This window comes from Sorex fumeus, unplaced genomic scaffold (genome assembly GCF_029834395.1).
Source record: "Sorex fumeus unplaced genomic scaffold, SorFum_2.1 ptg000037l, whole genome shotgun sequence".
Lineage (NCBI taxonomy): Eukaryota > Metazoa > Chordata > Mammalia > Eulipotyphla > Soricidae > Sorex > Sorex fumeus.
The window spans coordinates 62,672,746-62,688,778 of NW_026606094.1; the positions used below are offsets into that span (position 1 = coordinate 62,672,746).

General features: G+C 40.9%; 1 protein-coding gene across 1 annotated transcript in view; it reads left to right on the forward strand.

Moving 5' to 3' along the window:
* The window catches only part of ABCB5 (ATP binding cassette subfamily B member 5), a 172,966-nt gene that overhangs the window by 143,191 nt on the left and 13,742 nt on the right, over positions 1–16,033 (forward strand). Inside the window, 2 exon segments of the mRNA XM_056118701.1 lie at positions 437–577; positions 13,591–13,744. Of these exon segments, the coding sequence (XP_055974676.1) occupies positions 437–577; positions 13,591–13,744 (295 nt within the window).

Sequence of the window (16,033 nt, forward strand, 5' to 3'; positions counted from 1 at the left end):
AGCAGGCCCAGTAATGTCTCCAGTGTGAGTCATGCAAAGCATTTGACTACATGAAACCCTAACTTTAACAATTCTTGTAAATCATGGTCACGATCACGGTCCTCCCATTGTTCATCAATTTGTTTGAGCGGGCCCAGTAACGTCTCCATCATGAGACTTGTTGTTACTGTGTTTGGCATATCGAATACATCACGGGTAGCTTGCCAGGCTCTGCCATGAGGGCGAGATACTCTTGGTAGCTTGCCGGGCTCTCCGAGAGGGGCGAAGGAATCGAACTCGGGTCGGCCATGTTGACTGCTTATAAGGCAAATGCCCTACCGCTGTGCTATCGCTCCAGCCCTCTTGTAAATCAAGGTGACTAAAATAAAATTTGTCTTTAAAATTATCTTGCCTATATACTTCATATCTATTGTTTAATAAATGTTACGCATTTCAGAAATGCCTTGAAGAAAGCACAGATCATTGGAAGCTGTTATGCATTCAGTCATGCCTTTATATATTTTGCCTACGCAGCAGGACTTCAATTTGGAGTCAATTTAATTCAAGCTGGACGAATGACCCCAGAAGGCATATTTATGTAAGTGGTGCAAATAAATATACAAACCCTATAAGTGAGTCATATACTTATGTAACCAGAAAGAGGTACCACTCACAGTGTATTGTCATTTAAATATATATGTGGAAAACACAGAGTATTTTTGTTGTTATTTAAATATCTAAAACTGCAGTCTAACTGGTAAGCCACTAGTACTGGTGTAATATATAAGGAATCTGAGTTAAATTCCTATATTAATTGCTTCCTTCTTCGGTTTGCTGGATTGTGGAGATATAATGGTAAAATTTTAATACCTCCTGGAATTTGTGAGGCTTTTGGGAATTTTTTGGGTAGAGATGGTATTTTTCCATAATGGCTTTTCTCTGGAGATGGCATTTATTTCTCTAAATCACTGAGGCTGACTGCCTACTAAGCAAACACTTCAGAAGAAACACAACTAAGAGTATTTTCCTTCATAAAAGTCACATTTGGAATTGATCACAGAATCTCAAACAAACTATCAAACTTCCTCTTACCAAAGCATTTGCTGAAATGTCTGTTTTGAAATTCTGCCACCTACAATTATGAATTTTGAATTCCTTTACTTGATGGTATCACCTAAAAGGTAAAGGTAAAGGCCCTCCCGTTGATCGTCGATTTGCTCGAGCGGGCCCAGTAACGTCTCCATTGGAGACTTTGTTGTTACTGTGTCTGGCATATCCAATACTCTTGGTAGCTTGCCAGGCTCTCCGAGAGGGGCGGAGGAATCGAACTCGGGTCGGCCATGTTGGCCGCTTGTAAGGCGAATGCCCTACCCGCTGTGCTATCGCTCCAGCCCATCATCGTCTCTCGTCTGATCACCTAAAAGTAACTTCTAAAGTTAGAGAAATGAATTTTGAGTGCTAATTATTATCTTTATAAATCTCTCCAAGATGTTAAAAGTGTTGCTGATCATGAATATCATTGTTACAAACATATTTTTTAAATTTTAGTCTTTGTGTCACACCTGGCAGTGCTTAGGGCTTACTCTTGGTTCTGTGCTCAGTGATCACTCCTGACTGTATGAAGTGCTGGGAATCAAACCAGATCTATGGTGCACAAGGCTAGTGTCCTATGCACTGTACTATCTCTGCAGCCTCACAAAGTCTCTCTCTCTCTCTCCCTCAATTTTTTTTGCAGTGTCAGAAAGCAAACTCAGGACCTTATACAGGTAAGGCCAGTGCTCTAACACTGAGCTACAATCCCAGGTCCATTGTTATACATTTAGAGCTATAGAAATCCATACAATATTTGACTTCCAAAAAATCACAATATTATATCTTAATAAAGATAGATAGATAGATAGATAGATAGATAGAATCATGAATACATATACCAAAGAAAGGATAAGTCTATTCCAAAAAACGACTTGGGAGGTACACCTGTACCAAGGATGCTGCCATTTGGCAAATGTGTTAAATATGTTTGAAATTTGTCTTTGGGATGCACTTATCAAGAAAAAGCATTTTTATGGTATACTTTTGGTGGTGTATATTTTACTTTGCAGATATATTAAATTTGAGAAAATGATCAAAAGCATTTGAAGCCAAATAATTTTGGATTTAACTTGGCATAATTTCCAGTTTCTGCTCTTGTGATTATTTATTGACCTATCTTTATATCAAACAATAGCTGAGTTCCCAGGAGGGAGTGGTTAGGCATTCAAGTAAAAAAAAGGTTTGCAGTTCACTAACCCAGGATTTCCTCTTTCTTTTCTTTTCTTTTCTTTTCTTTTCTTTTCTTTCCTTCTTTCTTCCTTTCTTTCCTTTCTTTCCTTTCTTTCTTTCTTTCTTTCTTTCTTTCGAGACTCAGGTGCTTGAACCAAGAACTCAGCATTGGGTGGAAATAGGGGGGCAATTGAGAGGGAGGAACTCTGACGCTTCCAGAGCTTGCTGCCAGAGTTGTGTATTAAATATGCTCTTACAGATTTTGGAGGTGGAGATTTGAAACTATAATTAAGTTAAGAAGTAAAAATGATGTGGAAAAATTACTATTGAATATTAATGTTTTTATTTTAATTAGATTTTAACCCATTATGCAGGTAAGACAGAGTTCTCAGAGGCCTATTTGTTGTCATAAAAACCCTTTCATAGAATAAGTAAAATAATGAAAAACCACTTTTTTTAGTAAAGGGAGTTAATTATTTCAGCTTTGTGCTCATTGATCTGTTTTTTAATTGAATCACTGTGAGATACATGTTGCAAAGCTTTCATGATTGAATTTCAGTCGTACAATGTTCCAACATTCATCCTTCCACCAGTGTACATTTACCAACACCAATGCCCCTAGTATCCCTCTTACCAACCCTGCCTGCACACCCCACGAGACTGCCTCTACGCCTCACTTTCTTCTCTCTGTCTCTCTGTCTCTCTCTCTCTCTCTCTCTCTCTCTCTCTCTATATATATATATATATATATATGGTACCTTAAATATCCCACCCACACGGCAGAGCCTGGCAAGCTATCTGTGGTCTATTCGATATGCCAAATCCAGTAAAAAAAAAAAATGGATCTCATTCCCCTGACCCTGAATACGGCGGAGTCGAGAAGGATGTGGAAGGAGAGGCTGATAAAATCCCAAGGCAGAAATAGGCTGCCAAAACGAAGAAAGACAAAAATGATTGTCTGTACTTTCAATGCACGTACGCTGGCATCTGATGCATCAATCGAGCACCTGATGGTACAAGCGCGAAAGATCAAGTATGACATCATTGGTCTGACCAAAACGAGAAGACATCAATCACATCACACCGTTTTCGACACTGGAGAAGAACTGTTCCTTAGAACATGTGACAAAAGAGGCGTCGGGGGTGTCGGTATCCTTGTCAACACGAACTTAGCCATGAGCATTGATTCATTCGAATGCCTAACAACCCGAATCAGACAATTACACTTGAATAGATGTGGCTCACTGCCGGCAGCTTCTATCTTTGTTGTCTATGCATCAACATCCAATTATGGTGAAAGAGAAATTGAGAAGTCCTACATGGAGCTGGAGAAGTTCTATAAAGAAGATCACACATTCTACAAGATCATTGTCGGTGATTTTAATGCCAAGATAGGACCAAGAAGATCAGCCAATGAACTCCACATTGGGACCCATGGCCTAGAATGGAACGAACAGGGTGACAGACTGAGTTCATCATATCAACCAAGACCTTCCATGGTAACTCACAGTTCCAAAAGGCTGAATCTAAACGTTGGACATGGGAGTCTCCCGGTGGATGGTTCCACAATGAAATAGACCACCTCATATTCAATCAGCGGTTTTGCCTAACTGATGTTGCTGTTGTCCCAAAATTCCAAACGGGATCGGACCACCATCTCTTTCATGCAAAATTCTACCTCACAGAACGAGGAGAAAAGAATGCAAAGTTTAAGAAGAGAACTCCCAGAACGACCACCAACTGGGAGCTCTTTGGCTCTGTTGCGGCAACATGGAAAGATGCTGTCATTGACAACATTGATGAGGAATACGATCGAATGATTCAGTACCTCCATGATTGTGCGAGGAATGCCAAGAGAGAGATAACCACAAAAAAACCGCCTTTCTTCGAACACTCTTGAACTTATTTGCTAACGTGGCTTGGCACATGCCTCAGGCAACCGCAAGCGAACATCCGAGCTGGCAAAACAATGCAGAGAAGCCATCAAGGATGACCTCAAAGACAGGAGAACAGAGGTGCTGGTAGATGCGGCAGAAGCCAGGAAAAGCATTCGTAATGCCCGCCTGTCCTTCACCAACTACAAGACCAAGATGACTGCCCTCCGACATCCTGATGGATTTATCACATCTTCCAAAAGGGCAATGGAGAAGATTATTCATGACTTCTACTCAGATCTCTTTAATAGCCACGTCCACTTGCCCACATACCACATTCCGCACGATGGATATATTGTTCCCAACGTTCTCCCTTCCGAAATTCAACATGCTATCTCATCGGTAAAGAAACAAAGAGCACCTGGCCCAGACAAGATCAGACCTGAACACCTGAAGAACTTACCATCAGTACTCATCAATACGCTGGCTCGGCTCTTCACACGCTACCTGTCTGAATGCAAGGTTCCATCCCAATGGAAAACAAGCAAGACTGTACTACTATACAAGAAGGGACAACATTGGCAACTATCGCCCAATCTGCCTATTGTCTGTCATCTACAAACTGTTCACTCGAGACATCCTGAATAGGATTAGCAGAACACTAGATGAAGGACAACCATGTGAACAAGCTGGGTTCCGAAAAGGATTCAGTACCATTGACCATACCCACACGATTACTAAGCTCATTGAGGTTTCTCAGGAGTCCAAGATGCCGCTCTGTCTAACATTCATTGATTTAAAGAAGGCCTTTGATTCTGTTGAGACGAAAGCGGTCGTAGAAGCCCTAGCCAATCAGGGCGTACAAACTCAATACATCAGGATCCTCCGTGAGCTCTATTACGGATTCACTACCAGGATCTCACCATTCTACAAAGAAGTAATCATTCATGTCAAGAGAGGGGTTCAGCAGGGTGATACTATTTCACCAAAACTCTTCAGTGCCACTCTCGAAAACATCATGTGACAACTGGAATGGGAAGGAATGGGAGTGAAGATAGATGGTCGGCAACTACACCACCTCCGCTTTGCTGATGACATCATTCTAATAACACCAAACATCAGCCAAGCAGCACAAATGCTGGCTGACTTTGACCATGAGTGTGGAAAGGTCAGACTACAGCTGAATCTTACGAAGACAATGTTTAGGAGAAACAGCCTTGTTCCTGACGCTCCATTCACTCTCAACAGAACCACTGTCTCCGAATGCAACAGTTATATATACCTAGGTCGAGAAATCAACATGATGAATGACCTGGCACCTGAGTTACACAGGAGGACAAGAGCGACTTGGAATGCCTTCAAGAGCGTTGAAGAAATAACTAAGAGGATGAAGAAACTCTGGCTCTGGGCACATCTCTTTGATTCCACTGTTCTTCCTGCATTAACATATGCCTCAGAGACCTGGGCCCTACGAAAACAGGATGAGAACGCTATTCGGGTCTCTCAAAGAGAAATCGAAAGAGCTATGCTTGGAATATCACGCTTCACTCAAATGAGAGATAGAATCCGGAGTTCTGATCTCTGTCAACGCTCAAGAATCAGGGATGTTGTCTCATTTGCCAAGGCATCAAAAATCAGTTGGGCTGGACACATAATGTTTACAGACAACTGCTGGACTAGAGCCATTACTGACTGGATTCCATGGGATGTCAAAAGATCACGTGAACACCCACCTACAAGATGGTCAGACTTCTTCGTCAAGACCTTGAATGATCGGTTTGAGGCTCTGCATGTTCCTAGGATCAACAGATGCCATTGGGCTACGCTAGCATTACTGGCACTCGCTCGAGTAAATCGATGAATAACTGGGGATCAAGTGATCAAGTGATATATATATATATATATATATATATATATATATATATCTTTCCCCTCCCTTTTTTGGCATTATTGCCCCAACATTTCTTAATCTTACCTGGATATAAGGTCATTCAGCAGTTTCTTGAAAGCATATTTCCCTTTAAAATAAAATAACAATATTTAAATGTTTGGCAGAAATTATAGGTTCTCAGGGACCAGAGTGATAGTATAGGACTTTTCTTGCACAAAGTTGATTCTGGTTCAATTTCTGAAACAATATATGGTCCCCTAAGCACTGCCAGAAGTAATCCCTGTGCACAGAGCTAGGAGTAATCCCTGAACACCAGGGGTGTGGCCAAAATGTGACTATAATCACCTAAATTAATTTATTCAGCTCAGATCCTGAACTAAATTAGAAGCTTATCTCTTGGTTTTAATGTAAATAGACACTAACACACATAAAAATTGGCTGTATTAAAAAAATGTTGGCTGTATTTCAGATGTTTGCTTATGAGCTATTTGTTTGAAGTTCAGAACATGTTTTCCTCTTGTTGCTCTAAACTTTCTCTCTGCAGTCACTTTTAAATCCTCAATGCTCTTGTAATATAATTGGACTTTGATATAAGTGGAGAACACATCAATAAATCATAGTTATTCTAATGTAAGATGTTTCATGATTTTTTTCTGTTTCCACAGGAGAAAAAATCTTATTCACCCAAGATAATTTTTAATAGGTTTATATGAGGTAGTATAATAAAGCAATGAGGAGAAAACCACATATCTTTTCATCCTCAAACTCACCAAGTTATCCCATGCCATACCAGGGTAGCCATCTTAGTGAAAAAACTAACTTACCTTATCTACATTGGTCCAGGAAATTGTCTCCTATTTTGTTTTGTGGGATTTGTGTGTCTGTGTGTGTGTGTGTGTGTGTGACTTTAATCAGCTTATCTATCACTATTTCTTTATGATCACCCATCTTAAGAAAAATAAATTTAGATACTTGAGAGATAGTACAGCAGGCAGGGTGCTTGCCCTGCACAGCTGATCCAGGTTCGATCCCCTGTACCCTGTATAGTCCCCTGTGCCCTGTCAAGAGTGAGCCCTGAGTGAGAGCCAGGAGTGAGCACCTTTGAGTCCCACTTCATTTCAATCTAGTTCCAATATTACTGTTCTTCTTTATAAGTATCTACTAAACTCATTCCACTAAAGCTTAGTTCTTACTGTGTCACTAAAATGATGTGTTATCAAGGTTATCATAGACCTCAGTCTCACTCACCCATATAAACAGCAGTGCTCGGTTCTCTAAGCTACCCTACGTGCTCCTCTAACTCTGCTCTTTACAGCAGTCTGTGCCACTCGCCTGAAATATTTTCTTCTATAGACCTGTCCCCATTATCATTGGCACACTTTCTTTCTCTCTTTTCTTACAGACTGGTGCTTCTGCCAGTTTTGGAGGAATTTACAGCTCTGAGTGCAGCTCAGTTGCACTCTTATAGTTGGGTTCATCTAATCTGATGATTTTAAATAATACTTGCTCACTAACAGTGACAAGTACAAGCGCTCTCCAAAGTACAGAAACTGCCCATTTGTGTAAGTGAGCAGAATGGCCCTGTGGTCTGGCTCCCGGCATCCCTTGGGATGGGCAGGTCTGAGGGAAAGGACTGAGTCCAATAGGGATCATAGCCCAAGTGTGTCACTGTTGTGCCAGTCTGTGTTCAACAAGGGTCAGGGCGGCATCTTTTCTTTTTTTTTTTTTTTATTAGTGAAACACCATGAGGTACAGTTGTAGATTTACAATTTTTTGTGCTTGGGTTTCGATTATACAATGATCAGATACCCATCCCTCCACCAGTGCCCATTTTCCACCACCATGGCTAATATCCCCCCACCCCCATCCCCCCATCCCCCCCTATCTCTGTGGCAGGGCAATCCCCTGTGTTCTCTCTCTCCTTTTGGGTGTTATGGTCTGCAAAAGAGGCATTGAGTGGCAAACATGTTCAGTCCATAGTCTACTTTCGACATGCATCTCCCCTCCTGGGAGGATTAGGGAGGCATCTTTTCAAAAAAAGCAGTGAGAGGCTTCAAGATGGACCTCCAGGGCATTAAAAATCTGTGCATACTTTCAGAAATCCACCCCTCACCCCCTACCGCACTCATGTTTAAAAAACAAAAAAACAAAAAAAACTAAGCCTTAGTTTTTTTTGTTTTTAATTTTCTTCAACATGTTAATCCCGGCAAGCTACCGAGAGTATCTCGCCCGCGCCCGCACGGCAAAGCCTGGCAAGCTCCCCACGACGTATTTGATATGCCAAACAGTAACAACAAGTCTCACCATGGAGACGTTACTGGGCCTGCTCGAGCAAATCGATGAGGAACGAGAGGACAGTGCAGTGCTATGCTCACTAAATGTATAGACTGAGAAATACAAATGTAAGTTATTTCCCATCTAATTTTATGTTATTGCCTTGAAGGTCGTTCTCAATATTTGCATTCTTTTTAGATAATCCAGAAACCTTAAGTGCCCATCAGACATTTCTCTACTTCTTTATATCCCAACTTCACATTTTTCCTCTCAATCACTCTTTCATCCTTCTTTTCTATATATTAGAATGCTAACTAGAGTAGATATACAAGAAAGAGTTAAGGCATGACAGGTTTTGGTGCAATAATAATAAAAGTCACAGCTTTGGTAGCTGCCTGTGAAGGTGAACCATACAGTTTATTCAATTTATTTATTATGGTCCCCAACAAAAAGCTAAATGCAGTTTTTGACAAAAAATCATACTAATTTATGGGCCGGGGCGATAGCACAACAGGGAGGGAGTTTGCCTTGCAAGCGGCCAACCCGGGTTCGATCCCCGGCACCGCCAGGATTGATTTCTGAGTGCAGAGCCAGGAGGAACCCCTGAGGATCTCCGGGTGTGACCCAAAAAGCAAAAAAAAAATCATATTAATTTAGCCAAAATAGCAACATAGGTGGGTTGTCAATGAATTTTAATAATTCAGTGAGTTCATGAAATAATGAGGGATAAAAATAAGTATGTATTGGACTTGGCTGTAAGAAAAGGTGAAATCATGCAATTTGCTGATACATGGATGGATTCAGAGAGCATCATGCTGAGTTAAATGAGTTAAAGGAAGAGGGACAGACAAAAAATAATTTCACTCATATGTGAGATATAAAGAAACATAGTAGGAGAATAACTAATGCCCAAAGGCAATAGAATCAAAGAACAGGGGAACAGATCCTTAGTAAGAAGCTTCTCACTGGTGAGGGGAAGAAAGAGGGAAGATAGGTATGGAAGGGACCACTAAGACAATAATAAAAGGAAGTGGTCACTCTGGAGGAGAACTGGGTCCTGAAAGATGGTAAAGTGATATGCATGGTACTGTTATGCGTCAGTAACAGTATTGTAATTCACAGAGCCTAATAAGAAAAATAAAAAGTGCTGCCATAGAAACAGGCTAGGGGCCATTGGGAAACTCTGGACATTGGTGGTAAAATGTTTGGTGTTAGAATATTTCACACCTGAAACAATCATGAATAACTTTATAGTGATTAAGTTAAAAGGCAAAAAAGAAAAGCAAGTATCAGGGATGTGAGTCAGTAGTAAACACTTAACTTGCAAGTTTAAGAACTGGTTTTAATTTCCAGCATGGGAGACAGAAAGAAAGGTGGGGGAGGAGACAGACAGACAGACAGACAGGCAGGCAGGCAGACAGACAGACAGACAGAATAACGGGCTGGAGCACATGCTTTTCTTATGCTCCAGGAAACAAATGCTGGAGATCAAATCAGGAAGCCATGGTTTGATCCCCAGCATTGTATGTTTCCCCAAGCACTAAGCTAAGAGCAGCATCTGGGCACTAGTAGGTATAATCCATAAAAGAAGAAGAAGGAGAAGGAGGAAGAGGAGATGGAAGGAGGAGGAGAAGGAGGAGAGGAGGGACAGGAGGAGAAGGAGGAAGAAGAAATAAAAGTAAAAAAGAAGGCTAGGCCTCTATACCACCATCTTTGCCCTAGTAGGCCAGACAGCCATGGAAGATGTGTGGGTGGGGTGTCATCATTATAAATAAGAAAACCACCTTAGCCCAAACAAGGAAAACAGGAATTTCTTCTTTCAGAGTTCACTGCCATGGCAGCCACCCAACTTCTGCCCAGAGATTATCCAGAAGGGATAAGATAAGAAGGCCAGATAGAGAGATCAGCCAAGAGGAGACAAATCAACAGCAAAGGAGACAAATCAAGAGATTGAGACCTACTTAGGGGCTTCTGAAAATTCTAAGAAAGGAAACATTTACCTTAAAAAGCCCAACATCCTGGGAAAGAAACTCAAGCCAGTTTGCCATGGAAAGGAGCACTCTTTAGGTGGAAACACAATGAGCAAAGCTCAAGTTCCAGCCCTACAGCTTCATAGCTAGGTGATCCTGGGCACACTGCTCAAATTCTCTGAGCTAGAGTCTTCTTCCTTGCTAAGAAATGATTAAAAGTTCCTGCCCTACGTATCTTCTAGGTGACCAAATGAAATCATGTTCACGAAAATGTTCCATAAAACCCAAGGAACCAAATACATATGCATCATGTATTTTCTCTTGATGAAAAGATTTTGGGCCGGAGGAAAAGAATCTCTGGGTTGTTATATGAATGTTAGGGGGAAGTTATGAGTATAAGAATAATTGTAATGACAACCTCCTTGAGGAAAGATTCTCTTCCAGTCAAAACAAAACTAAAAGCGGTGACTTCAAAACTTGTAACATGCAGTGCTAAGCTACATCTATAGATAGGGGTCCCATTAACTTTCAGTTCTGTGAGAAGAATAATAAATGTGTTGAGCACTGCACACTTTAGAGTATTTATATATTTAATCCTCACAAAAGGCCCTGTGAGATACAGATATTCTTGTTATCACCTGTATTCCAATAAGGAGAAGCTCAAAGTTAAATAACATGACCAAGATAACACAGCTTGGAAAGAAACATTGTTGTTTGGCTGTGGTCCAGGAAATCTGGCTTCAGAGACTCTAAACCACTGCCCTCCCACTTTCAACTCTAACCACTCCCCATGCTTCCACTACAGTGAATAACCAAAGATCTACAACCTGGATAAGAGAGTAGGATTAGGGGCTGGAGCTATAGCACAGTGGTTAGGGCGTTTTCCTTGCACGCAGTGACCTGGTTCGATTCCCAGCATCCCATATCATCCCCCAAGCAACGCCAGGAGTAATCCCTGAGTGCATGAGCCAGGAGTAACCCCTGTGCATCACCACATGTGACCCAAAAAGAAAAAAAAAGAGAGAGAGAGAGAGTAGGATTAAAGAGAGACAGCAATTAAGTTTGGAATTCCTTTTAAATTAGGAGTAGTCCTCCAAGGAGATAGCACAAAGGACTGGAGCACATAGCTTGAATACAGAGATCCAGATTCCATCACTGATAATGCATGGTCCCCAGAACATCAGCATCACTGTACTACCCTACAATATACCTCTGGCCCTGCAGGGCCCAAGGATTATTGCATCATCTGGCCCTGTACTAACCCCATAGCTCAGTGGCCAAGAATCACTGGTGGGATCCCCAGGCCTCCTGAACACTACTCAGGAACCTCGACACACAAGGAAAAGACAATTATAGCCTTTGTACATTTGTACTTTGTGTTTAATAGTGAACTTTAGCATGAGTAGATTTTTGGCTGATCTTGGATCAAAGAGAGGCTTTTTCTCCAGTGTTTACTTTTGAAAAGTTTCCACTCCCTGTGGGACAAAAATAGCAGGGGGTGTCTCTAAATGGCCATTGTCCTTTTATCTTGCCACCTGCTGATCAGAACAAACTCAAGTCTACTCCAGTCTGATTTTTCTCTTGCATTTAAAAAACAGCAACAGGCCTGCTCTTCAAGTGTTCTCCCTTGATGTATCGCACTTGTTCGTCTCTGTTCCTTTGCTTGCTTATTTCCACTTTGGAGAAGTCTGCGTTCTCTCTCCAATAGGTACTTCTCTCTCTTTCCCCTCACTTCTTTCTAAATAAATTGCAATGAATAAATAGTAACAGGAGTACTGCATTCTAGAAGGGGCCATACCCAGATCTCTTTCTCTTCATAGGACTTACTCTGGGCTTCCCTATTCCCTTCTTCTGGTGCAAACTTCCTTCACTTGTGTGTGTGTGTGTGTGTGTGTGTGTGTGTGTGTGTGTGTGTGTGTGTGTGTAGCGGGGGAGGGGGGCAGGAGGAGGGTTCTCTTCATGTTCTCTTTCCCAACTCCCAAGCCCCAACATTCTCTTCAGAATTAGTACACTCCCTTAATAAATGTCTTTTCTTCCCCCCTTTTTATTTTGGAAAAAAGAAAAGCTTTAATGTGCTTTCTAAACTAAGTAACCCAATCTGATATTTATAGCTGGCTGTTTAAGTATTTCAAATGGCATTTTGAGCCTTCAGTGATTTCTCTAAATATTTAGTACTTATAGTCCCATGACATCACAGAATTAGCACCACAATAATTTTAGCATCAGACATTCCAGGAAATTGGTTGTTCCATATTTTATACTGTGACCTTTATAAAAAAAGAAAATTCAGGATCTGAGATCTAGATCACTGAATAAATGGGATTAACACACACCTCTTGGTGGGTTCCCTCCTAGGAGAAAGTCACAAGGATCCCAGCCACATTTACCTTGCAGTAATCCAGCAGAGCAAACAAGCAGCCTGGCTCTTTAACTCCCTAATTTTTAAATATTTTCACTGTCACTGTCACTGTCCTCCCATTGTTCATCGATTTGCTCGAGCTCAGTGAAACTAATTTGATCTGAGATTTGGGGGTGAGAGGGTGGAAAAGTGAGACAAAAATAAGGAAACTTATTCGAATTTGACTGAATTATACCACTCTGCTACTAAGATAAATTATTTCAATCCAGAAAAATGTTCTCGTCTATAGAGTGAAATAAAAGATGAGGAATCTACTTAATCATGACTGCATAATATGCCACATTTTTGTGAACGTGCTATGTTTCCTGACATTATGTGTCTCTTTGCTATTTTATAATTAACATGTTCTATAACATATTTGTATATAATTCAGATATAAAGGATCAAAGCTCTTCTTCCAGTCTTACTAAGGTATATTTTAGTCAGTTTTGTTTTAAAGATATTAGGCAGAAACTATCCAGGCTTTTTCTCTTTACTTCAAATAGCACTTCAGGCAGATAACAATTATCCAACATCACTTATCTCTTCTAACTCCATTATATGCAAAAAAGAAGAAGGAAAAGAAAACCCAGTCATATCACTGTGTAGATTCAGATCTCACTAGCAGTCTTATTCTTTCTATTGTCTATTGAATTCTCTGTCAAATCTCTAAGTCAGTGAGTGATATATCTAGGTGACTTAGAAGTTTTAGATTCACCATTTAGGACCTTTGATCTCTGTATCTCATTGGAAGGAAAATTTTTTGGATTATAAAAGCTCCAAAGGTTATTTTTATACAGAGAGCAAGGGGAGATCACTGCATGAAAGAAAATTACAAGAGATATTATTGTTGAACCTTCTGGCACTCATGTTTCTGACTAGATATTTCTGTTTGTTTTAAAATGGGTCAAATTAAGATTAAAATACTTTATCTTTTGATAGTGTTTTTACTGAAATCGCATATGGAGCTATGGCCATGGGAGAAACACTTGTTTTGGCACCTGAATATTCCAAAGCCAAGTCTGGTGCTGCACATCTGTTTGCTTTGTTGGAAAAGAAGCCAACTACCAATGACAATCAAGAAGGAAAAAAAGTAGTAAGTACAATCATGAATTTCAATTTCTGCTTATTAGTTGTTCATATGCATATTGTCTAGAGATGTAACTGAAGATGCTATTAAGTAACTGTATAAAAGATAGTATTGTGGGGGCTGGAGCGATAGCACAGTGCGTAGGGCGTTTGTCTTGTAGGCAGCCAACCCAGGTTCGATTCCCAGCATCCCATATGGTCCCCTGTGCACTGCTAGGAGTGATTCTTGAGTGCAGAGCCAGGAGTAACCCCTATGCATCACCGGGTGTGACCCAAAAAGCCAAAAGAAAAAGTAGCACTATAATTGGGGCCAGAGCCAAAGTACCATGGGTAGGGCACTTACCTTGCACAAGGCAGACCCAGTTCGATCCCTGGCATCCTATGTGGTCCCCTAAACACAGCCAGAGTGATCCCTGAACACAAAGCCAGGAATAACCCCTCAGCATCACTAAGTATGGCCCCAAACCATTAAAAAGATAGTACTATAATTGTATAAAATTTTACTCATAATTACTATAGCTCAAAGTCAAGATATCCTTTTATTCAGCAATTTTCACCTTTACCACAAAAATATATAAATTTTATATTTAAATGTATATGCTTCTATTTTATAAATTTGCCTTATAACATATTCTTGGGCTGGAGCCATAGCACAGCGGGTAGGTGTTTGCCTTGCATGGGACTGACCCAAGTTCAATTCCTCTGCCCCTCTCGGAGAGCCCGGCAAGCTACCGAGACTATCTCGCCCGCATGGCAGAGTCTGGCAAGCTACCCATGGCGTATTTGACATGCCAAACACAGTAACAACAAATCTCACAATGGAGACGTTACTGGGCCCGTTCAAGCAAATTCATGAACAATGGGAGGACAGTGCTACAGTGCTATAACATATTCTTGAATGAAGGAATGGTTTATTTTTGTTATTCTTTTTATTGAAGTAGTAATGAATTATAACATTATGTAAGTTTCACATATGCATTTTTAAAATTCAGCATGTCCTTTGGGGGAGGGGAAAAGTGCCACATGTAGCAATGCTCAGGGGCTACTCCTGGCTTAATCCTTAGAGTTGCTCTCAAGGAACTATGCAGTATGGGAGATCAAACTAGAGCATGTAATGCATGAGCATTAGGTTTTTTGAACTATCTCCCCAGACATGTATCTCCCTTTTCTTGATTGATCTACCTCCAACTCCAGTTCTTTTTAATAAATACTAGGGAGCCTTATGTTCAAAAAAATATTTTTTTGTTTTATTTAGCTCCTCTTACTAAAACAAAAATAAATATAATATATATATATATCACATATGAGTAAAAACATATGTCTGTCTTTCTCCATCTGATTTATTTCACTGAACATACTTTCTGAGTCTGTGTATGTTTGGAAATAACAAACTTTCATCGTTTTTTATAGATGATAGTATTTCATTATGTACACCAAATTTTCTTTATACATTGATCAGTCAGTGGTCACTTAGATTTTTTTCCAGTTGTTGGCTATTATAAATAATACAATAAAAATGAGACTGTATGTATTTCTTTGAATTAGTGTTTTTGTATTTGTCATGTAAATACACAAAAGTGGGACAACTAAATCATATGGAATTTCTTTTTTCTTTTTTTTTAAATTTTTATTAGTGAGACACCATGAGGTACAGTTGTAGACTTACAAATTTTGTGCTTGGGTTTCAATTATACAATGATCAAATACCCATCCCTCCACCAGTGCCCATTTCCCACCACCACGGATCCCAAGACTCAGAGACTATAAAATCCAGCTCCCGGACGAGACCAGTGCAGTCTTCTGCCCCCGCGCCTGGCTGTTCCTCGCCGGAGCCCCTTGGAGGGGAGCGGGTTGAGCTTTCCTCCCCGCCCCAACCAGGGCTCCGGCAGCCGAAGACCTCCAGGACCAGCCACCACCATGCTGAGACCACTCTCCAGACACATGAAGGTACTGGCAGAGGGACAAAGCCACGCGGGTTCCGGGGCCGAGATCTCCAAGCCTACTCGGATTGGAGCTGAGCATCCTCCACCCAGATCCTCCAAATTCCAGTAGGCGGGGGTCACACCCACCACCTGGCCCCCTGGCGCCGTGTAATCCCATCAATGGCCAAGACTCAGAGACTATAAAATCCAGCTCCCGGAACCGTGCGGCCACATTCGCATCCGCGCAACATCTTATCAGGACATCTTTTTATGACATCTTATTATCTCATTCCTACTTTGGACAAACTTGGAGGCTATCGAATGTAGCCTGCCCACAGGGCAGAGTCTGGCAAACTCCCCGTGGCGTACCAAAT